The 23,862-nt window shown below is 42.0% G+C and overlaps 3 protein-coding genes across 9 annotated transcripts in view; 1 reads left to right on the forward strand and 2 right to left on the reverse strand.

The window, feature by feature from the left end:
- ZFYVE26 (zinc finger FYVE-type containing 26) overlaps window positions 1-4,368 on the reverse strand; it is a 44,296-nt gene extending 39,928 nt beyond the window's left edge. For 3 of the 4 annotated variants that reach the window (XM_077927992.1, XM_077927988.1, XM_028725580.2), the window contains exons 1-4: window positions 4,239-4,367; window positions 2,809-3,006; window positions 1,980-2,058; window positions 716-805 (exon numbers count right to left, since the gene is read on the reverse strand). In XM_077927992.1, the coding sequence (XP_077784118.1) occupies window positions 716-805; window positions 1,980-2,058; window positions 2,809-2,999 (360 nt within the window). In that variant the 5' untranslated portion in view covers window positions 3,000-3,006; window positions 4,239-4,367. Of the gene's footprint in view, window positions 1-715; window positions 806-1,979; window positions 2,059-2,808; window positions 3,007-4,238 lie in introns of all 4 variants that reach the window. The other variant, XM_077927983.1, reaches the window with a different exon arrangement.
- LOC114595409 (galectin-related protein A-like) lies at window positions 4,238-11,594 on the forward strand. Of its 4 annotated transcripts, none has more exons than XM_028725708.2 (5): window positions 4,238-4,374; window positions 5,906-5,992; window positions 9,265-9,353; window positions 10,640-10,814; window positions 11,296-11,594. In XM_028725708.2, the coding sequence occupies exons 2-5, from the start codon at window positions 5,966-5,968 to the stop codon at window positions 11,437-11,439; spliced, it is 435 nt and encodes a 144-aa protein (XP_028581541.2). In that variant the 5' UTR covers window positions 4,238-4,374; window positions 5,906-5,965; the 3' UTR covers window positions 11,440-11,594. The 4 variants fall into 4 exon arrangements, with proteins under 4 accessions (XP_028581541.2, XP_028581528.2, XP_028581537.2 ...); XM_028725695.2 differs by lacking the exon at window positions 4,238-4,374 and adding an exon at window positions 4,511-5,001; XM_028725704.2 differs by lacking the exon at window positions 4,238-4,374 and adding an exon at window positions 5,055-5,397.
- Window positions 11,595-12,631: 1,037 nt separating this feature from the next.
- PLEK2 (pleckstrin 2) lies at window positions 12,632-23,434 on the reverse strand. Its single transcript, XM_077928001.1, has 9 exons — window positions 23,283-23,434; window positions 21,077-21,238; window positions 20,360-20,541; window positions 19,198-19,289; window positions 18,075-18,262; window positions 17,288-17,389; window positions 15,911-15,994; window positions 14,903-14,981; window positions 12,632-14,011 (listed from the first exon to the last, which is right to left on the reverse strand). The coding sequence occupies exons 1-9, from the start codon at window positions 23,328-23,330 to the stop codon at window positions 13,884-13,886; spliced, it is 1,065 nt and encodes a 354-aa protein (XP_077784127.1). The 5' UTR covers window positions 23,331-23,434; the 3' UTR covers window positions 12,632-13,883.
- Between the last annotated feature and the right edge of the window lie 428 nt (window positions 23,435-23,862).

Genomic DNA, 23,862 nt, shown 5'->3' on the forward strand with positions numbered 1-23,862 from the left:
CCAACATCTAAGACATATTAGGTTAAAAACAAACAACCATCCATCAACCTTCACAAGAGAGGTGACAAAGTGATAATAAGATAAAATCGGAACATAGGAATATATTTTATACCAAGTCAGACCACTGGGCCATCAAGCTTGGTACAACCCACACAGACTCCAGAGTTTCAAGCAGGATTCTTTCCCAACCCTTTCTAGAGCTGCCAGCATTTCAACATGGGGCCTTTTGCATGAAAAGCATGTGCTCTCCCACTCAGCTTGGCCCTTCCCCAAATTAATGCATCCAAAGTATGACTCTTCCCCTTGAAGGGATCAGTGACATTCCCAATAATCAGTCATCTTCAGAAGGCTGGAGCTGACTGGCAATAAACTTAAGCATAAGGGGGAAGCCTCACTGGCAAACATCCACAGAGGTGACAATCAAAACACTCAAGAAAATGAGGTAACATAGGTTATATTTCTTTAACAAGCCACACAAAGTTCACTTAAATATGCATGGATTCGGATCAACAACTGAAGTGGTGCCGGTCATCTGAATCACAGCTAGCTAACTCCTGGATCACCCCACATTTCATATGAATTCCAGGAGTTGGAATTATCTCAGGGCTGTACTGCTCAGCTGAATTCACTGTGCATACACGAGCTTTGCACACATAAGAGCAACATTAAATGTAACACCTGTTGAACCAATTTCACCCTCAAGAAGCAATCACACCTTGAGAACAGCATGTGAGACATCCTTTTCTAGTTCTTCTAGGAGAAGCAAGAACTCAGTTTCTCTCTGGAGAGCTTCTGGAACTGTTTTCTGGAATGATTGGAGGAGAGAGAGAAAAGAAATTGGAGTGATATGTATTAGAATAGGTATGCAAATAAAATACCGTGCTTTCCCATGTATAACCCCCCCCCCTCCCGTGTATAACACAACCCCTATTTTGGGGGACTCAAATTTATGAAAATGGGGGAAGACGACCCCCGTTTTTAACATTATTTTAGAGTAAAAAAACCTAGTCTTATACACAGAAAAGTATGGTATATCTAGCGAGAGCTTCTTGGTAGACATTTTAGATGTTTTAAAGCTTTTAGGAGCTGGGGAGAGATTGCAACTTATTTCCCAGTCTACTTTGATACGTCCTGCTCAAATAGACTAATTTCAAATAGACAGGCATTCAGCCAACAACTTTTACTTGCCAATACTTCTAAACCAAATATTTGGTTCAATTAGTTTTTAAAAATGACAGGTACAATCTAAGGAAACAATTTGTGGGAAGCTTGCAGAGAGCTGGAGGGTGGTGCTTTGGGGGGGGGGGGCATTGCCAAATCTAAAAGAATTTTTTTGCCCCACTGATTCAGTAAGACTGCCAACTTTCTTACTGAGTCAACTCCTATGACTATACCAGCTGCTTAGCACACAGAAACGAAGCAGAAGATTTTCTTATCACTTTATCCCCATGTCAGAATCTATATCTGTGTAAGTTCTGCATGTCAGTCTGCCTTTCAATGCACAAGGGCAGGAACATCAAAACCTAGAACTGCCACTGGTGTTTTGCAAGAATTGAAAAGAAAGCATCATTATATGCATCATTTTGCTATTTGAACAGAGCTAGCTATTTTGGATTGTGGCCTATCCATTCAGAATATCAACAGGACTTGCACTATCAAACTAATTGAAGAAGAGCATAATGTTACAGTCATAGCCAGGCATAGGCAAACTCAGCCCTCCAGATGTTTTGAGACTACAGTTCCCATCATCCCTGACCACTGGTCCTGTTAGCTAGGGATCATGGGAGTCATAGTCCCAAAACAGCTGGAGGGCCGAGTTTGCCTATGCCTGGTCATAGCCAAAGCCTTCTTTAATAGCATTCTGATTATTATTTTTTGTAATTACTAAAACAGCAGCAATTATCAAACTTCATTGGGTGCTACAAAATTTCTCAAATTAGAAGTATTTTCTTATCTGGAATGGAACAGATTTTTTTTACCTGCTCCCATGCGAGCCACGTCTGCAAAACAAGGAGCCAAAACCAAGCAAGTTTTTGAGGACTGTGTTTCGATCCACACCTACAAGGAGACATCCCCAAATTAGTCATTTTTCATACTAAATTCATTTATCTAGAAATCTCAGTAACTTTTGAACTGCTTTGAACTGCAGCCCTAGCAAGAGCAGCTCATAACCCCCCAAAGCTCTACCACAATCAAATCCATTCTTGAACAAAGGAAATTCAAAGGGAGACTGTAAGATGAACGCAGTAAATGTCAGTATATCAAGAGGTTCAGTACTATTGCTTGTCTATGGAATTGCCACAATCATTTGTCATCACATTACATGTGGTAACTGACTTACAAATGTCAGGATACCTGTGTTTTCAAACATTGTTTTTTCTGAAGCGTCCCTGCTATGTAATTCTTACCATCTTCACATTTCTGCATTCCACTTCCTTCTTTCCTCAAAGTTCACAATCACTCTTCCCCTCTGCAAATATCTATGTTCCTGCTATTCAGGATAACACTTCATGTATCCAGTGGTGAACTGGAGTTGACAGAAGTCGATATCATAATAAATTTGTTAATCAATAACCTTTATTATTTGTGTTGCAAAAGATTAACACTGCTGCCCTTTTGAAATTAATAAGGAACACACTCAAAACATACTTTAAGGCTGCATTCACCTACCTGGGAATAAGCCTCACCGAAAATAATGGGACTTTCTTTGGAGCATCTATGTACAGGACTACACTGTAATATTTTAAAGCTTGCAACTTTTTCACACACTTTCAACTGTTAGTTACCAAAAGTCAATGTAGTGCTCACCTTAGATGAGAAGGGCAGACTATTAGAGCATGAAGGATCCTTTCCACTTTTTCACAGCCATCTTCCTGCCACCGGTGTAACTGAGGAATGCAGGCCTGTGCAAGTTCCCAGTCTTCCCTCTTCACACAATCACAAAAAAACCAGAAGAGCCGTTCCAGGGATGCAGATTCCTCCTTACCAAATGGATGCATCTTCCTGCTTCAAAATGCAAACAAAAGACTAGAACTCATCAGATCCTATTCTTAAATCATATCTGTCAAACATTCATTTACAATGCACTTCCTAAAATGAGAGATGGAAATTTACATAAAGATTCATGTCTAGAAGTGGAACTTTAGTCTTTCCCTACACAAAGTTAGAATGTCTAGCAGGACAGACAGCTAACCTAATACACTTGCACTTTTATAAAATAACAAGAATAGCAATTGTCTTGTTTGCCCATTGAAAATCTGTCAAAACATCTGCAGGTAAACAGGTGAGAGTGAAAACAGGAAAGTGGAAACTGCAGCTGACTAGCCTTCCCTCAGACCTAACAATAACAAGTTGAGAGACTAAGCTAATCTTGAGTGGAAATACAGGGGACAGTATGGATGCAAGGGAAGCTATAAAAAGGGGTCAAATCTTTGTGAGGATATGGAAATCTCTGAGGGGGCTGGGGCTGAGCCTAAGCCAGAGAGGGTTAGCAAATTCTGCATTAAGATGAGCAAAACCTTTTAGCTCAGCAAGAATAATTCCTGCAGGTTAAAAAACTCCCCAAAAACTTTAAGTCATCTAGTGGACTCATTAATAAACCAGGGCTCATTTATTATACCTGAACAGTTCTTATGGTGCCACATTCGACTTACCTGCTCTGTGGGAAACTTTCCACTGCCAAATAAACTTTGCCCAGCTAATCTATGATGAATCAAGCTCCCCTTGATCATGCAGCTGCTCCAATTCACATTTCAGTTTCTTAAAGAAGTACCTTGAGAGGCACTACTATTCAAGTATCAAGCTTAAAAGTAGGTACCTTCACTCAGAATTACGTCCCACCAAACAAGCTCAGTAGAGCTGACTCCAAAGAGGGCAAAGGAATGTAGCACTGACGTTCCGTGGCTGCTTTTTATACTTGACAACTTTGCTAAAAGGTTACTCTTATCACGTGGGCAATTGTTAATTTAAAAGCCTGGCTGTATTTAAATAACCACCCGCAACAGTCTACTAGTGCCTTCCTCGCTTGTCTCGGCAAGCAAGCTGCCGTGCCCATCTCATGTGAACTTCTCCGCCTAAATACCCCCGGCAGGAGGCTCTCCTGCGTCCTCCTCCGAGTCTCGTCTCACCCAGCGGAGTTTTTCCTTTTCGCCCCCACACTTTCCTCCCCACACTTTCCTCCGGCATGCAAAGGCAGCGCAGGCAGGGAACCAGCAACTCGTGCCTCGCATAGGACCCACCTGGAAGAGAGGTCCAATCACCAGTAGAATATACACTCGCCTCGCCTCAGGAGCTTATCCTGCTGTCATCAGCGCTACCTGCACTCCCAGACAGAATCAAGTCCGGTTGCCGCGGCCATGTTGAAAAGCTAATCAGGTGATCGAAGCGACAGGCGGAACAACCGGCTTATTGGGCAAGGGGGACGCCATCTTTCTCTAGGGCATCGAAGCCCAACAGTTGCCATCTCTGAAGCGGGCAAAAATATCACGTGTCTGGAAAGAAAGGCGCTCGTAGTCCGCATAACGTACATTTATTTACTGATTTTTAAAATTTTGTATTCATCCGAAGATCACGTTCTCCTTCATCCTCTCTAGTTCGGTTGGCTGGGATTTACCCAGATTTACCATACAGTGCTCCTTTATTCCACTAGCTGGCCGGATCCCTAGCTTTCGTTATATAAAATAAAATAAGCTAGTGTCTCATCAGGCAAAACGTGTAGGCCTTCCGAGCCATTCTTTTTTTAAAAAAAGCTACTGTAGCCTGCTGTCGTATTTTAATGTTGGTAGCCAATGAAGCAAGTAGCAGCTGTGACTGACATTTAGGAAAGCAAAGCACACAGACTAAAATGTTAGACTGACACACCTACTGTCTGGAACTTCTTGATTCATTTTGAAGTCTGGAGGCGACTTCAACGGAGAAATGGTTGTGGCCCTATAGAAAACAATTCTTAAATTTAGGATTATTGCGTAACTGTGATTGGGCCTGTGCACCCAAAAACAAAAGGTAGTAAGTCTCTCCAAGTCATCTTTTACATCAAGAAAACGGGTCACCCCAACCTTTGCAAACATATTAAACAGTTAACATGCCAATACTTAATGCTAATAAAATTAATCATTAAGAAAATGTGGGGTAATTTATATGGCAAAGTGGTCTAATATTGTTATACTCATATTGCTAAGAGGTGGAAGAGAGTACAGTAGTTTACTACAACCCTGCAGTGCAGTTCAGAGAATCCAGGACTGGTATATTTCAGGAAATACCTTTGTGGGACCTACATTACACGTGAATGCATCTAGTCCCTTTGGAGGGAGGTGACTCTTTTATAGTGTTTCTTATTAGAGCTTCTAATAGCAAATAACCCGTTAGGTCAATGAAGACTGCAATCTCTCTTACCTGGGAGTAAGTCCTGCAGAACTGAGTGTTACTTGCTTCTGACTGTATAAGATTGTGATGTGTAGGGTGAAAAAACTTGTTATATTTTCATTTCATTGGGTGCCGTTTACTTCACCATTCAAGTCTGATCGTGAACTAATTTACTTCAGCCTTATTGTCAGTCCTAGTGCTGTTCAACACAATGAATTTCATGTACTTCCAGGCATTATTTATTTATATGCCATTGTATACAAGTATATCCTCTATTATATGTGTATAAAAACTGTTGTTGTCTTTGCACCTCTGAAGCCAGTCTTTGAAACTTACTGGTTGATCAATGGCAAAATGTACAAATCCCCCTATTCCCAAAGCATTATGTCAAATATTCTTCCCTCTTACTCTGTCCATCCATCTGAAGATGTTGACTGTTGTGTGACTCAGCTATCTGCATGGGTGGTGTCTAACTGGTGTTTGCTAGAGATAATGTTCCCCACTACATCCTCTATTCTGGCTCTTTTGTTTGTTTTGCTTATAGGCAGGAAAAGAACAAAACTTTTTCCATAGACTTCTAAGAAGTGTAACAGGCCAAAAAAACATGACGGAAAATGACAGGTGCACAACTGTAAGTATTGAAAAACCTACTTTCTACTTTCTTGCAAGCCTATTTATTTGTGTAAGTATGTAAAGAGGAAGAGGCGAATGAGTTTTTATTTAACTTATTCATTTTAATGTTACATCTCTTAGAATCCTGAAAAAAAATATCAGATATGGATTTGCCTGCCAGTGCTATTCCTGTAAATGTCTTTCTTTGGCTGCAGCATCCACATTGCTCAGACAGAGTGCTATTAAATTCTTCTGATGCACTGAAATCACAAGCAGAAAAAGAGGGCTCAGAGAGTGGGAGGCCAGACAAACTGAACCAGTCTGTTCCCCTCTGCGAGTATAGCAGCATACATTTCCCCCAATTACCATATTGTAAATAAGCCAAGCGATTCTCTACCCATTTTAAGTGACTATGTCAGTGAAAGGTATCAGTCAAGGCTGCGGTTCCTGCCAACCATGAAATTATTAGTTGTGAGATAACATGATTGTTTTAGATGTTTGAAACTGTTTTAAGTCCGTTTTTATTTTTCGTTTAAAAAAAACCACTTGCCGCCTTAGCAAGAAGGACAGGATATAAATTTAATAATAATAAATTGCCACGGAATGCAGTTAGACTTACTTCTGAGTAAATCCATTGAGAACCAGGCTGCACAAGAAAAGCTACTGCAAAGTACTTCTACGAATGGCATTTTAAGATTAAGATTCTGCAGAAATAACTGGTTAAATTGAAAATGTTTTGCAACTGCGAGGCTTTAGCATAACCAATGACGGTCATGAAAACTTTTTAAAAATGCATATCAAGTAACCACACCCATCCTTGTGGATGGCAGGGCCAGGAATCAATCTAGATTGAAAGCAGCATGCTAAAGACAAGCATGAACAATTCCGGACTGAGAAAACACTATATTTTTGTGCTACAAATGGCTTGGTGTTTGTGCAGGCATTGTGGTGCAGTGCAGAATCAATCTGCAAGGAGCTTTTATGTTTGGAATGAAGCACTTTTCAGGAGCAAATAGTAGATCTAGATTGTTTGTGTACTATGTAGAGAAAAACAAGCACTCAGTCTCCTTTGAATCTAGAATAAAATGTCATGTGCACAGCTTAAGAGTCATCCAGTACAGTACATTTTTGTACTGGCAGTTCATTATTGCTCTGGGAGGTCTTTGGACACACATTTCAAACATTCCAGATTACATTCCATTCTGTGATCAGTGCTTTTTCATTGTCTAGCGAGTATTCATGCAATCCATTCACTCCATCTCTTCAAAGGACTGGAGGGAAAGAGGGAAAGAGTTCGAAGTTAGGCCTGAATACGAGATTAGTGGTTTTGTCCTCGGAGTATTCAAGAAGGTTTCAGTGAAGGATTGCTATGCCTGTAGTGAGCAAGGGATGTGGCACCTTTGACCCTCCAGATGTTGTTGGACTCAAGAGCTCCCATCAGCTGCAGCCAACATAGCCAATGGTCATTTTAATACATCAACATCTGGAGGGCCACAGGTGCATTATCCCTGCTGAGTAGCCATCTCCCTTAAACAGGATTTGGCAGTGGGTGTAGGGTGGGAGAAGATTGTAATGTTTCAAAAACTAGCAAAGTATTTACAACCAGAGACCATGCTTTAGCATATAAATAAAAAACAATAGTTCTGAAATAAGAGGCATATTGTTATGTGCTACCCCAATCTCTAAGTGGTGAGAAATTCCAGGAGTTCCAGTGCTTACCTAGGGTTTGGCTTCCTTGAAATGAAAGTCAGTGGAGACGACACTTTCTTTAGGATCAGGGGTAGCATTTCCCATTTCATCGCTTGTGTCCTCCCCTGCAGTTTTATCCTCACAAAAGCCCTTTGAGGTAGCTAAGGAAGAGAGAGATGGGTCACCTAGTGAGCTTCATAGCTTAGGATTTGACTCCGGGGCTGTGTATACACCATACATTTGAAGCACTTTACCTCTCACAGAACCACAATTTCGAGCACCCTTAATAAACTACAGTTCCTAGATTCTTTGGGGGGAAGTCATGTGCTTTAAATATATGTTGTGTGTACACAGCCACAGGTCTCCATTTCCAGTCTGACATTGTAAGCATTGTATTACACTGACCGTTCACTACACATTTATTAAGTCTAGAGCAGGGGTCAGCAACCTTTTTCAGCTGTGGGCCGGTCCACTATCCCTCAGACCATGTGGTGGGCCAGACTATATTTTGAAAGAAAATATGAATGAATTCCTATGCCCCACAAATAACCCAGAGATGCATTTTAAATAAAAGGACACATTCTACTCATGTAAAAACACCAGGCAGGCCCCACAAATAACCCAGAGATGTGTTTTAAATAAAAGGACACATTCTACTCATGTAAAAACACGCTGATTCCCAGACCGTCCGTGGGCCGAATTGAGAAGGCGATTGGGCTGCATCCGGTCCCCGGGCCTTAGTTTGCCTACCCCTGGTCTAGAGTAACCCAAGTGTGAAATGAGGTTATTCAACCTTTTCGGCCTTGAGGGTACATTTGGAACTGTTGGAGGTACCATAAATATCCATTTCATGGAAGAAAAACAGGTGATGCTCACCCACCCCTATAACATGCAAAACACCTAGTCCTCTCCGCAAACTCCCCCAAATAAAACCGAGACCAAAAAAAGCAGGCAATCTTTCGAAAAGTCAGCTCCCCAACCAACCAAAAGCCCAAAAAACTACTTTAAAAAATTGAGAGGGGTCAGGGCCTTGACAAGTGCCAAGAGGGCTGTCTGAAAATGATGTAGTGCCCACATTGTGGGCCCCAGGTGTAAAGAAATGCTTTCATGAGGCAGCGCAATCCTCAGCAAGACCTACGGTCCAAGGTATCACTCTTGTGAACAGCTATCTGGGTGTAACCCTCAGTGAACTCCAGTTAAAAGGTTTGAGCTTCACACCCATTTTCCTTTCTCCTGCAGGGTGGCTCTTTGGATGAAAGGCTGTAGCTCAGTTGTAGGTAGAGCACTTGCTCTGCATGCATAAGGTCCCAGGGTCAAACCCCAGCATCTCCAGAGAGGACTGGGAATGTCCGCTGTCTGAAACCCTGGAGAGCCACTGCCAGTCACATTATTCCAGTACCGAGCAAGATGGACCAATAGTCTGACTTGGCATAAGACAGATTTCTATCTTATTTTTAATGCAGAGCTTAAAAGACAGGTACAACTAGGAAGAAAACTCCTGTGTACGTATAGTATTAGTAATAGATAAATATGCAGCTTTGTATTTTATTGTACAGATGTCATTTTCAAACGCATATTCAGAATTATTGTTTCCCCCATTAGGTGGAGAAATACGTCGGTGAGATTAAAGGAGGACTGAGGCCAACCATGAAAATCACTATCATGGGGGTAATATGCCCTGCCCCCAAGAGGCAAGTGTGTCAGCCGGCATTCTAGCAGCTGCTTCATGGATGTATCTGGCGAAAATTGCTCATAGGTGCAGATCTATTGAGGAATAGCATTAGCTGGGCAAAAAGGGAGAGATAGTATTGTCAATATGGAGAACATCAGAGGAGCACTGAACATAATTCACTATTTCTGAGCACTGTAGCTCAGCAGAGCATAACTGACCATTCTTAGCTCACACATCCAGAAACCAGTCCCTTCCAATTCTAATATTCTATGGTTCCATAATTAAGTCTCCTGTGAACCCAAAGTAATCCCAAAGTAATCACTCAAAAATATGGCTGCCTGCTGGAACTCTGCATGCTTCTTCCAATTCACCTTCGCTGGGGATGGGTAATCCTGCTGACCCATCTCTGCTTCAGTTGTGGCTGGAGCACTGAATCATCCTGATTCATCACAGAATTGCCTCTACTGTCACCAAGGCTCCCTATTGCCCCTCCGCATGAGCCAGTGCTGTGTGCTTCCATCCTTCCCATTGGGAGGGCAGGGGAAAGGGGTCGTAATTTTGCTATATTTGTTTGTTTGACTGGATCATTCCAACACTTCTGATGCAAAGATGGAGGAGAAATAGCTGTTCCCAGAGGAGGCATTCCCAGAATAATGCCCCATGCACAGAGCCAGCCCTACCAGTAGGCAGAAAGCGGGAACCCAACTGTTCCTTCTGTTGCTGTTTTGTTCTGCCTTGTCCCTCTAATCTGGCCTGCTGCTTTATGTGCAGTGCAAGAAGCTATCCCATCACCCCTGGTGCTGAAGGAAAATTAATCTGCATGTCTGGTCAGCTGTTTAAAATTTGCTTAAGTAGCCACGCACAATGCATCATCGCCTCATATATCTGTGCTGTTTCTTACAGAGCACTATGATGATGTCACACTAAAAAGGCAGGCTCTGTGTCATTTCTGATGTATGTTTCTGGACAGCTCTCATAATGCTTTTTCAGCGTCTAGGCCAGTGCAGTTTAGCTACTTTTCTCCAATTGCAGCTGGAGGTAAGCATTTAATGCAGGGTTGGAGAACCTGTGGCCCTCCAGAGAAATTGCTGGGCTCTCACCAACCCCAGGCTACATGGCCCATGGTGAAGGATGGTGGGAGCTGCAGTAACAGCATTTGGAGGGCCACAGGTTTCACATCCTTAGACTAGGCCATACTTACCCTGGAAACAAATATGACATTATAATGCCACAGCATGTGATAAATGAGCTCACTATCATGTTAGATTGTTGAATTGTTACTTATCGCATGTTCATTCCTTCAAGTTTTTCAGTGACTTTGCTCTGTGACCCCATGGATGCCAATCTGGACATTGGGCTGTTGTTTGCAGTCAGCTTTCTTGAGAAATCCATTGTGCGAAATTCACGGATTGCTGGGAAATGGGGTAAAGAGGAAAAGACCATTCCCTACTTCCCATTTACAACAGGGGAGTCATTTAAGGTAATTTTACTTGCTAGTATGGGAGACAGATATATAGACAGAGATATAAACTGCCTAAGACCCTCTGGCCCAGTATTGTCTCCTTTGACTGACAGCAGCTCTCCAAGGCCTCAGGCAGATTTTCTCTTTCAACACTTCTGATCATCTAACTATAGGTGCTTGGAACTAAAGTTGTAGTCGTGTTTGTAATAAACATGTCCTCTATTTGCTCCATCTGTATTTACAGGATCAAAAGGAAGACCATTTATTTATTTATAAAGATATTTCTAGACTGTCAAGTCATACTAAAATATGGTTGCCATTTAAGTACGGTAGATCTTCCAGTGTAATATTTCCAATTGATTTTCAAAAGCATCTACGCATAATCAAGTCCCATTGAAATCAATAAGCTTGCGACTCATTACTTTGTGGGCGCCCAACTTTATTGGGATTGCTGTCAGTCTCTGCCCCTGCCACCCATGGATCTCCTTTGTTTTTTCAGATGGAGCTCTTGTGTGAGCATCAGCAGATTCGGGTTTTGCTTGATGGACGTCAGCTCTGCAGTTTCACTCACCGCGTGCAGCCTATGCAAAGGGTGACAGCTTTACAAATCTCCGGAGACATCAAGCTCACCAAAGTGGCTTGAAGAAAAGAATATATAATCCCCTATCTCCCCTTGGTTGGTGAAGAAATGTCTCCTTATGCCATTGGATATTGTTCCTTACTTTTGCTCTTATGTGTGCTTCTTGAGATTTTAAATGAAGGCTGAGCTCTATAAATAGCCCTATTATACCTTGATAAGTTGCAGCAATATATTTCAATGTGCATTCTTTTCAAGCTGCAGCACTTTTGTCTATGGCTGTTTACACATCACCAGCTTAAAACTCAGATTCTTTTTCTCAATTCAGATTGAAGCTGGATTGAGGAGAAACGCATCAGAACACAGTATTTCATAAGAAATGACAGGATAGATTTGAAGCGTAGCTATCATCATGTGTACACTATTTCTTAAACCAACAATGGGAGGATGTAGAGTTAATGAGACTATGTACACAGCCTATGATAAGCTACCATATGGTAAAAGGCAGCACATATGTAGTTGTACTTTTTCCTAGCTGTACATCACCTGATCTGAAGCATTTCTGGTGTGGACAGTCATGCAATGACAACATGAAGAAAACAATGTGGTGCGAAAAAGGAGCATTCCTAATAAAGCAGTCCCTATTCCACATTGTGTGCATGCCCCCAACATAAGGGTGGATCAGACTAAGAAGGCAGGACTTTACATGCACCTTTTGCCTAACAGTTGTATTTAAAGAAGCCAATATACAGAATTTATATGAATTAGCTTCAAGGTGCAGCTCTCATCAAGCTTTCCTATGTGAAGGGGATGGTGAATATGGACTATAGCTCTCATCATCCCTGACCATTGGTTGTGCTGACTGGGGCTGAAAGAAACTGGAGTCTCACAACAGATGGAGGGCAACAGATTCCCCATCCTTGGTCTATGACTTCAGAGAAAACACACAGAATTCTCTGTGGGTGCATTTGGGATCTCGGCAAATGTTTTGGTATGAAAGGTTGGATGCACAGAAAATAGTAATTTTCAAAACTGAGTGGAGGGTTTCATATTATAGTGTTTAAAAATATATGCTCAGGCTTGAACCGGCAGCCAAATGCAGCAACTCTGCACATCATCTTTCCCTCTGGTTGTGACTGTTGAGTTTTATTATATAAAGTTGTTTTCCACAAACAACCAAATCCATAGGCCAAATTTAGGCTTGTCAGCAAGTCTCTTGTGCTTTTGAAATTATTAACATTTAAAGGCATACCACAAGTGTCTCATCACTGTTTATTTTTTTAAAAAAACAAACTTTTTTGCAATTTTACAGCTACAGAATAAATAAACAAATCAGAAATACAAACAAATCATAGAAAAGATCATACAAAAAAAATATGGAAGATCATTAAAACATACCCCAAATATCACTTTTAAATATGGTAATTACCTTCTGTGAAACCTCAGTGTCAAAGCTTCTTAAGTGTTTTATGGGACATTTTTACTTAAAAAAGAAAAGAAAATACTATATTTGGCATGCAGTTCAAACTGTAGCAGTTACCCATCTTGAGACATCTGGCCTCACATTATCCTCTACAGAAATTAATTTCCCACATGTAAAACACAACATAAAAAATATTGGACCTGCCATTTCCCCCTTTCCTCTGCCTTCTGGCAGAAGGCACTTCTGCTTGTAAGAGGTGAACTGTTCTCAGGAACTCAAACTGGCCAGTGGGCTCTATACATGAACTTTCATATGGTCATACACAAATAGGCCTGCTTAAAAATGTATAATATGCTATTAAAAAACCAGAACTGAAACTTAAAACCATCTAAAAGCTGACAATGAAATTATATTGATGTAAATCAGTAACACTATGAGAGGAATTCAGTGTTGCGCTGTGACGAACCTTCTGTTTGTACAAGTACCAATATTTCATCTTGACAGGCAGAACAGTTTCCCCTGCTCTTCTCCCCCTGCATGCTATTCTGGGTGTTCTCTTGACACACATCCCCTAGGCAACTTCAGGGGGAATGGGAGGAGGAAAGGGGAGAAAGACCCATTGCACAAGTGGGAATCCTTATGCAGGGCTTCTGCTGATGGGGCTTGTTAGGCGAATCCCATCCTATATCCTTCCGGGCTGTAAAGGTGAATGGAAACGGATGGCAGAGGTCCAATTCAATTTCCAAGCTTGATGTCCCCATTCTAGGTTTGTTCAATTCTGTGTCATGTGATTTAGCTTTACTCAGATGAATGTACCTGGTTGAATATTCAGAATTCCCAGAATGATTCTAGGAAAATGATGCATAAGTATTGTGGACCACATACAGGAACTGACTTATGAAAAAATCTGAATGTACAAGTCTTCAGATAAGGAAAGTGTGGTGAAGGCACGAGTAGATTTGTTGGATGCAGGCTTTCTGTTTGGCTGAAACAACTCACTCGTGCACCCCAAAAACCAACCATTATATTACCCCCAAAGCAATGATCCAAGTCAATGGTTTTGTCCACATAAGAAATTTGCAAATGTCTATGTTAGCTGTTTGATGGCTTCAATCCAGCTTGCCCTCTCTGCCTTGGAACTGGCCTGTATAAAGTAGTGAATGTCATTCTTTGTTATGATTTTGAAGAGGTTGCCCTGCACATTCCCTTTCACTCCTGCAACAAAAAGGAAAAGGGAGGGGAATGTTAGCAAGGCGCAGGGACAACACAATTGCTGCAATAACAGCAAAATCTCACATGGGAGAGAGTTTGAGAACTCAACACAGTTTTGCTTTTGTTGAGAAGAGAGTGTACCACTGCATTGATACGAATACAGGCTTGGATCTGGATCCAACTAACCCGGTGTGCTAACAGAAGCTAGTGCAAGGGCTCCCGCTAACACAGTGGGTTTCTTCCCCCTCTCGTCTGCCTGAACACTCACACACCTTGCCAAATCTACTTTGGAGGGTTGGGAGAATCCCTAGAACAGTAGAAGGGGAAAGGGTGTACCATTTCATCTGAAAAGCAGAAATGCTTGCACTGATCAGAAGAGTGATGTGATGTTGAATTCTTCCCTTTATCTTTACATGACCTCCCATCCACACAAGTGGCATGAAAGGCCAAAAAGGCAACACTTATTTTCTCCATGCTATACTGTCCTTAATCTGGCGATATGGCTGCTTGAGCCAGCTATTTATAATCAAGAGAGCTACAGCCAGTCCTATTGTCACAGTTTTTCAAGGTGCCCTAATTGGAGCTCAGACTGGAGAAGGGGCAAACAGGGCCTGCCCCCCTGGCCTTTATGACAATTTTCTAAACTACTGTTTTTGGAAACCTACAAGGGAGGTGTGATTTGGCTAAAATAGTAGGGTGTGGAATTCATGGATTTCATTATGCCCACCACCATTACCATTTAATCTCCCATAGCTGGGAGCCCAGGCCCTAAGATCTGAAATGGCTTCAGCTTTCCCAGTGTAAGCAGCTGATTCACACTAAACTTTATTCATAAATAAGAAAGGAACATGTGAAGAGCCCCACAACCGAAGGAACTGCTATGTTCATACTTGCCTGTTGGGACTCCATTATCTTCCAATGCTGAGACAAGGCAACCACGGAGAGAGAATCCCCCAACTGGTCGGTTATCTTCCTATGGTGGGTGGAAAGAGTCCAAAGGGAGAAGTAAGGAATATGAATTATATGTTCTATGCAACACATTTTACTTTGGCAAGACATGCAGTAGCTGGCCACATCAGCATAACATGAATCTTGTCCCAGCCTGTTCCTCTTTGGGATAGGCCTTTGGAGGTTCTAGGTGTTAATTATGTAAAGAGGTAGTATCTTAATTTTAAAAAATTATACATGTCTTCCCCAAAGTGTTTTAATAACAGATGAATTCTAAAGACAAGGGGGCAATTATAGGAACCTAGGAAGCTGTCTTATACTGCATCAGACAGTTTGTCCATCTATTATTTATTATTATTAGTTGATTCCATTTATGAATTGCCTTAATAAAAACATTATCTAGGCAACATACACAGCAAGATCAAAAAACCAACACATATTATATAATTCAATGAAATCATAAATAAATGGATAAAATCAACCCAGCAGTGTCATAAATCCAATCTAGATCAAAAACAGGCTGTGAATTATATCTTTGAAGCAGATTTCCCCCCTCAAATAAATTCTGGGCACCATAGTTTCTTAAGGGTTGCTGGAAATTATAAATCTGTGAGGAGTAAACTACGGTGCCCAAAATTCTTTGAAGGAAATAATGTGCTCTGAATGAGCTTTAAATATATGGTGTGCGCACAGCCACAGACCAAACTCCAGCAACCAACCTAATTAGCATAAGAACAAAACACCACACCATGTGCGCCATCTTGCCCCTACAATTGAGGGAACTGGGGCACGACATGCACACACACCCCAGGATGCCACATTTGTTGAGCACAAGAGGTTTAGTTTCAGCCTCACATGATTCTAACTTAAGCACACAAAAATTCAAATCTATTTTACCAAAAAGTTACACACAAGACATGAGATAGTTTTTGTATTGGGAGTCCATCATCTCACCTTTGTGGGGTCATAATAGTGTAGGAAAGCAGGGTCAGCCCTCAGGACAAAGCGCCTCACCTTCCAGTTTTTCCTCTTGTGTCCCTAAAAGTTGAAAAGATTAATAGATCCATTTCACCTTCCATTTCTCAGTTTGTCCTTCTGAAATGGCCTGTAGATCTGCATACACTGAGACATTTCTCGTTATCTGTTTTACCACATTTTATCTTCACAATAGCCCTGTGAAACAGGTTTAGCCGAGAGGAATAATTGTCATAGCCAAGTAAGTTAGACAAAGAAACATTGTCAGAGGCAGAATTGAAGTCATTGTGCATTTTGCTAAGTCACTAAATCAACTTACTTTCCTAGCTCAAACAATTAAAGGCAGAAGTGTCTGAATAGTAACTGTAGGCTAGATTCGACTGCTTGTCTTTGAGAACCAAATTTGCTTCAGAATCAGAATATAATAATGTACACAGTGGGACCGCTGTTTCATAGAAGAGACCATCTGGTTTTAGTGCAAATTATTTTGGAATTCTGCTGAGAATGACAATTCAAAAGGATCACTTGGCGCACAAATCCTTGTGGGGGATTCTGACCTCACTATTCACCAAGGCACTTCACAATGGTCTCTTAATTCCATTTTAACTTTCAGTGCACTGAAGTGTGTGGGGGAACAACCTGATTTACAAAACTATTTGAAATCAGTATAGATAGTTCTGTGTCCGGGGGGGGGGGGGGATCAAAGGCTTTCCTGGTCAGAAAATTGTTTTTGCCTATTATGATTTGAAAAGCATTTCTTATGTCACACAGAAAGCTAAACCATACATTCAGAAATATCACAAGGTCCAGTGCTTTTTGCGTTGTACCACATCAGGTGAAAGATTGTGTTAATCAATTATTCTCCACCTCAAACATTATTTGCTAAAGGAAAGCTAGCATATCTGCAAGAAGGATTCCAGTTAGTGTACTAAAGGTATATATATATTTCCTACTGAAGTATTAGGCATAGAACACCACATTTTTTTCTCTATACATTTGGTCCTATGTGCACTCTTTTGCAACACTGTTCATGTGATTGTGATCTTAGGGTTGTATTCAACAGTATGTCAGCAGACTTCACTTCTCCTCTCTCTCCTCTCCTCATGTGCCCCCCTCAGATCTGCTCCAGATCTTCCCCCAATGCACTGGAGCAGTTTTCGAGCATGGGCATGAGCAGAAGAGGAGAGAGAAGTCCGTTGGACAAGTGGAAGTTTATTGTACAAGTAGATACAACCCATATTGTTTAATTTTATTACCCAACTTTCTTCTTTAAAAAGAGCTTAAGAAGACACTAAATACAGCATTGCCCAGTCTCCCATTCTCCACTTGCCAACATGATTCAGAAGTCATGGTCACCTGTTTTATTAAAAATCCTTGTTTTAAAATGGTGCCACTCAGTTCAATAATGTTAAGATGAATATTTTCTTTGGAGGTGGTTCTCTTCTTATAGTTTTCCGCCTGCAATAAAAATTAAAGATATTGGGGAAATTGGGGGTAGCGGTAGCAAAACAAGTACAAAATACACAAGTGTTCCTTTCCTCCTTTAACATGGAACTTTCATTCCTCAGTCACAGAAACTTCCATCTTCAAAGCAGTTTTTTTGCCAGACACGATAAACAGGAGGGATGGTCTCAGCACCCAGTATCCTCAGGCAGTTGCCAGGACCCCAGTGCTCTTAAAGGGCCCACCACTACTGATGTCACCCCTAGGCAGGTGGCTCACAACCACCCATTGCAGGTCTCAGCACTGCTGCCACCACTCCCAGCAAATAATGCTGCTGGAGAGGCCCAGAGGGCCTTTTGCTGCCCCCTCACTAATAAACAGATACAGAAGTGCATAAATTAAGTTTCATTATGGCAGGTACAATGAGCTGTACCCATATTGCATCCAGATAAACACCAGACTGTTCCTGTTGCACATCCACACCCAACCCAAAGTCCAACTGCTGCATTAGTCAGATATAACTTGGAAAGCATTAGAAAGATTTTGCCCAAGTTATCTTTTGGCCTGATTTGCATTTGCCTGATTTGCATTTGCTGCAGATCTTTCCTATCAGTCTCCCCAATGCATATGCACACTGTGCCCCCCATTTTTTAGTGTCCTGATATGCAGAAAGGAGACTTCCAGAAATCTCATCACTTACAAATGTGTACAGAGCTGTAGAGTCATCCAAAAACTGCTCCGTCAAATCACCATTCCTCATGGCTTCAACACTGCGGGCTCCCATAGGCTTAATGAAATTTTCATCCACCAGCACAGAGGCCAGGGTGACAGCCTCTAGACGGGAGGCTGCAAATCTATTGGAAATCAGCCAGTCAACCAGCACAGAGCCTGAAATAATAAAGGCAGCTGTTAAGGTGAGCAAAAACAGCATGCAGCCAGTCAATTCCCAAGGAAGGTAGAGGTTTTCAGTACTCATCCTCTAATAGAGAAATGAGTCTTAAATTGTAATCTAACCTGACTGAAGAGCAGACATTTGCATGCACATTTTCATAAACTTGGCAGGTTGCACTGTCTTTCTGGATAACCTTATTCTCATTCTAGGCCAGCCCAAGACATTTTGCAGGCAAAGGGGACCCTTTCAATTCTACAATTCTGTGAAGCACACACACACACAATTCATAAATGATACCTAAAATTAGAGGTGTTTGGGCTCCAGACTGTATTTTTCCCTTACATTTTAATCGTGCCTTTCCTTTAAGGAGCATAGTACAGTGTAGACGGGTCTCCCTCTTTCATTTCATCCTCATCACAGCCCAGGGAGGTAGATTAGGCTGAGACGCCATGATTGGCTCAAAGTCACCCAGTGAACTTCACGGCCAAGTAGGGAATTGAACCCAAATCCCCTGGTCCTAAAGCAATCAGGAGTAGCCAATGTAGTGCCCTCCAACTGCAGTTGGACCAACTGCAATCACCTCTAGACATTTGTTTAGCTGGCTGGGGCTGATGGAAGTTGTAGTTCAACACCATATGAAGGGCACCATGTTAGCTACCCACCCCACACTTCAAATACTAGGTTTGGAAGCCACTCACACTAATGTTTAAGTATCTCCATCTAATCACCAGCATGTGAGGTCCGGCTGTAGCTATTAGTGGGAGAGAAATCACTGAAGATGTGCTCTTATTGTTCATGTCCCAGGGCTGTGCCCTAATAATGAAAACAAGGTTCTGAAGCTGCACCATGGTGGGCCCTGGGAGAAAACAACATTCCTTTGCATCAGATTATATTGAAGTACTAGGAGGCTAGTAACATGAGGTTTGCCTACCTGTAAAACTTTCTTTATATGTGCTGCCTTGTTCTGTGTTGGGTGTGAGCTTAATTCCACTGCTGCTGTCATGCATTTTGTCCACAATGTGACTGGAAAAAACCCAGCAAAAAGGTTAATGTTTAAGAAAACAGAGAATCCGGTTTTGTGAGGGGACTCAAATCCCTCGGTCTCAATTCATACAGCCAATAAAGAGCACAGTTTCGATCGAAAGTACCTCAGGCATGAATGGAAGGCAATTCCAGTTACACACAGGAGAGTACCATTGATTTCTGCCCCTTCAGTCCTCTATCCTTGATTCAATCAAGTAGTGGCGTAGTGGTGGGGGGCATGGGGCAATTGCCCTGGATGCACAATCGGGGGTGGCAGGCGAACCAGGCTGGGGAATGCGGGTGATGATATTCACCCTCCACATGTCCCTCCCCCACCTGACATGTGAGTGCCTGCCTGGTGGCAGTGGCAAGGGCCAGATGAGCGCACTGTACACCCGCCCTGGGTCCTGGCAAACAGCGCTATGCCCTTGCTTGAATGCATCTCATTCTATGTTGCTGTCAAGTAAGCTCAGTTTTGGGACTTAATTATATTCCAGTGGGGTCCCTCTTTAGATGGTAAGGCGTATTACTTCATTTTAAAATGCGGTAAGCCAGCTTTGCTGCGTTTGGGCGTCCTCCTGGTCATTCTATGAAGTGGGGCTCTGAGCTTCTGCCCCAAAGTCCTGCCCTGATGGCACCACTGTCCAGAGAGTCCCCTGAGCCTCAGGTCTGTAAAAACATAAGAGCAGCCCTGCAGAATCACACAAAAGGTCAACCTAGTCCAGCATTTATTCTCCTGCAGTAGCCAAGCAGATGACCATGGGGAGTCCACAAACTTCTCATCCTTAATAAACCATGAGTGGTTAGCCCAAACAAACCTTGGGTACAACTTATGGTTTGTCTGAATTGAGACAAACCACAATCTTGGATCCAGACATAATGTTAAACTAAACCATGGCTTAGCTTCAGGTAGCACAGCAGCAGAACTGGGGGAGAAGTGAAGCAGCCATGACATTTGCTATGAGCATGTTCACATTTAGCCACAGTCTGGCTTAGTGTTATATACAAACTGGGCTACACACACCCCACAAATTGCAGGAAAGCAGATGGAGGAATTATTTAACACTTACTTCAGGCTGATATTTGAGGGCAGTTTGAAGGAATTTTTCATGCGGTGAAGTTGCTGGACTTGCACTGGGTTGCCAGCATGAATAGCACCAGTTATATCCAACGCCCAGGCATCACGCTCTTCTCGAGAGCAGAAATCGAGGAAATACTCTGTGTTTGTTTTTGTCTTCAGTTTAATAACCAACTACAAATAAACCCACAAGAAACAACAATACATTATTTGCTAGAAATTATTAGTGCATCTCTCATAAATTCTGAAATTGAGAGACCTTGAACAGCTTAACTTTCTGGTCATAAACAGATGTGATCAAACATTTTCACAGGTAAAACTACATGATAAATCTACCTGTGTTTTATTTATCACATCTATCTATATCAAGTGTTTCAAGGTTTCAAGTGTGCTGCTTTGAAGTGTGAGTACTGTAATATGTTCAATTTTTAAAAATACAGTATGATAAAGTTGTATATCTATCACTTGCCTTCCCTAGCTAAACTAGAGAAAATGTGTAAGATTTGTGATAGGATCTCACAACATTTTTCCAGAGCTTAGAAGTAGCCAGTTTCAACACTGCTCTTCACCCCTAGCTAAAGGGAGAATGTCCTAGCTAATATGACCCACACATACATGGTACCAGCACTGCCCCTTCTAATATGTTCCATTTTCTAGAGCCAAAACAGCAACAGTAATTTATACCAAATGGGAAGAGAATTGGACATACCGGCCTGTTATACTCCAAACATGGACAAGTCATTGTGCAGCCATCCAAAATAATCCTGCCCTTTGGAGAAGACTCTTTCTTTCCTCCCACAACTTTATAATAGAGCAGTCTGTCCTGGAGAAGAACAAACCATCTTGCTTTCCAGTTGTGGACAACATGTCCCTGCAAACAAAAAGTGTCAATCTTAGGTGCATCTTATAAACAACATTTATTACCTGCTTTTGTGTTGCATACTCATGAACTTCTTACTCACTGCACTCAGTTGATAATTTATATAGCCTCTAATGTGCTCTCATCTGGTAGGACTTTAAACCGAGTTCTTACCTTCTTTCCACAAATCCAAGGTTTCCCCAGATGTATTTTAGTGATTCCACAAGTGAGCTTTTTGCAACGATAGCACATTTCCCCAGGCAGTCATTATAGGTATATGATCACAATAACCTGGTGCCAGTACTGAGTAGCCTAGTATCCCCGGGGAAAAGCACTAACTACTATTATACAATGGGAAAGATGCTGATTCGCCACAACTAATGAAATAGATTTGTCTCACTCAGATCCAAATTCAGTTTTACAGTCACTAGGCATGAGTGGTTCTCAAAAGGTCCTACCCTACCATGCAGCAAGGTAGGGCAGTAGATTTTTATTTATTTTTTGCAATAGATTTTTTTTGGGGGGGGGGGGGCGGAATCCAATACTTTTTGAAGTGGTGGGCCCTAGCATGGGGGAGGCATCATTTGGTACTCTGCCTCAGGCAGCGACATGTTTTTGGTGTTGCTCAACTTTGACTTTTACAACAGAGAGGATTCAAACCATACATAGCATGGGGTGGGGTTCTAGCTTTAAAAACCCAGATTTCAGACAATGCTCTCAAGTCCCATACAGCAGTTCTCATCTGTTTTTAGTTTACCCAACATATTGCTATCTCAAAAACATGACAGGACATTTCAGGTGTTGGGAAGCACAATGGACAGAGATGTCCCGCTTGCAGGTTTCCCATAGACATCTGTCAGGCCACTGTGAAAGCGAGATGTTGGACTAGCTGGGCCTTTGGCCTGATCCAGCAGTTCTTTGCTTTTGTTCTTCACTCTACCCCCAAGCAGACGGCTCTGTCAGCCAACTGCAGTACTACCTAGTCTCTGTTCTGTTTTCCCTGTTTTCCCCTAGTGGGGCTAATGGAATCCTCTGGGAGCAACTTAGATCAGGGAAAGAGCATGGTGGGGAGGAGAAAGAATAAATGCCCAATCAAACTAGGAACTTTGTGGCATCTCTGAAGTAGAGAAAAGAAATTCATTCATTAATCTCCTGCATCATGTGCAATTTGGCCCTTAGACATGAGCATAGAAAAAGCACATTGGACTGGATAAATTGTTAGAAATTAGGGCCCTTCTGAAGATCCGATAATGACAGATTAAGAGAGGTGGTATATTTCAGATATTGCAAAAGGATAATTTGAATAACTCAGGCTACATTTTGAACCTGGAGCCCTCCTAACATAAATTGAGTGTGCACAATAAAAGGCAAAAGATCAAGATTGAGCAGACAGGTAGAGCAAGAAGAACTAGATTGTTGCTCTGACCTGTTGCACCCTAGGTCAGAAGGGCAGGATATAGGGAGAGCTGCTTGAAAAGCAAGACAAGAATAAAAGATGACAGCAGCGGTGGATCTTGAGGAGATCTGCATGCATGCAAGACAGGACCTGACAGTGAATAAGGTGCTGCAGGTCAGAGCAAGAGAGGAATGTTAGCAGAATGTTAGCACAGCACTCTAGAGCAGTACAGTATCTAAACTTTATACATCCTTTGCCCAGCTATGGGAGACATTCATGTTGGAAAAGTAATAATCTGGCAAGATGTATTTACTTCTGACATTTATAGCTCACTCTCTTTCCCAAACGAGGGCAAACACATTTTTAAAGAGGAGGTTGAGAGTCTGAAACCACCTAGAGATAAAACTGTGGCTGCACATTACAACCGTGGCCGTGTGTGGTCTCCCATTCATTTACTCTGCCTCCGGGACTCTCACACCACTGATTTGGAAAGTGGTGTACACATGCCATTAGCCACAATCCATATCTATCTTGTCGTTCCTTATGAAACATTGCTTATTGATGCTTTCCCCCCCAAACCAGCAAGAGAAGCTGAGAAAAAGAACAAACTAGTTGTGTTTTAAGCTGGTAATGTACACATCGCCTGTGACTGCAGCTTACCTTTTTGACAAGAAAGCCTTCCTTCAGAATTCCACTCCCTTCCTCCATGCTGATCCAGTAGGAGGTGAATGTGCCTTCCAAGACGTCTGCGGGCAACTGCAAGCCGATCCCTCTGCATGAGGAGTTTTAAAACAGTGACTGTTTTCTTAACCACCTCCTCCTCTGCTGTGACGTCTACTCCCCTCCCTACCCAGGAGACAATAGGCAAATAGTGAGCTGGCACTGGGAGATCACCTGTCCTTAAGGGAATACAAAACAGGGAAAGTTTAACAAGGTAATTGTACCATAGCAGTACTTCCCCTAGAACTGTGAATGGTTCAAGCTCATTGAATGACTCAGAAGACATTAGTCAGCCATCCGGATTATACAACACAGGAAGGAGACAGACCTTCTGTAGATAGAAGCCAAGGACTGAAGGTTCCCATGTTTGGTTCACTGGGCATTTCCATTTTTAATATATTGTTTATTGTTATCTCCATGTACTACAACATACTAGGGACAAACACTGTGGCTACCACAGGACTTGGACTCGGTCCAGTATACCTGAACGAACGTCTCCACCCACATTGTTCAGCCACAT

The sequence above is a fragment of the Podarcis muralis genome, chromosome 1, assembly GCF_964188315.1.
Source record: "Podarcis muralis chromosome 1, rPodMur119.hap1.1, whole genome shotgun sequence".
NCBI classification, from domain to species: Eukaryota; Metazoa; Chordata; class Lepidosauria; order Squamata; family Lacertidae; genus Podarcis; species Podarcis muralis.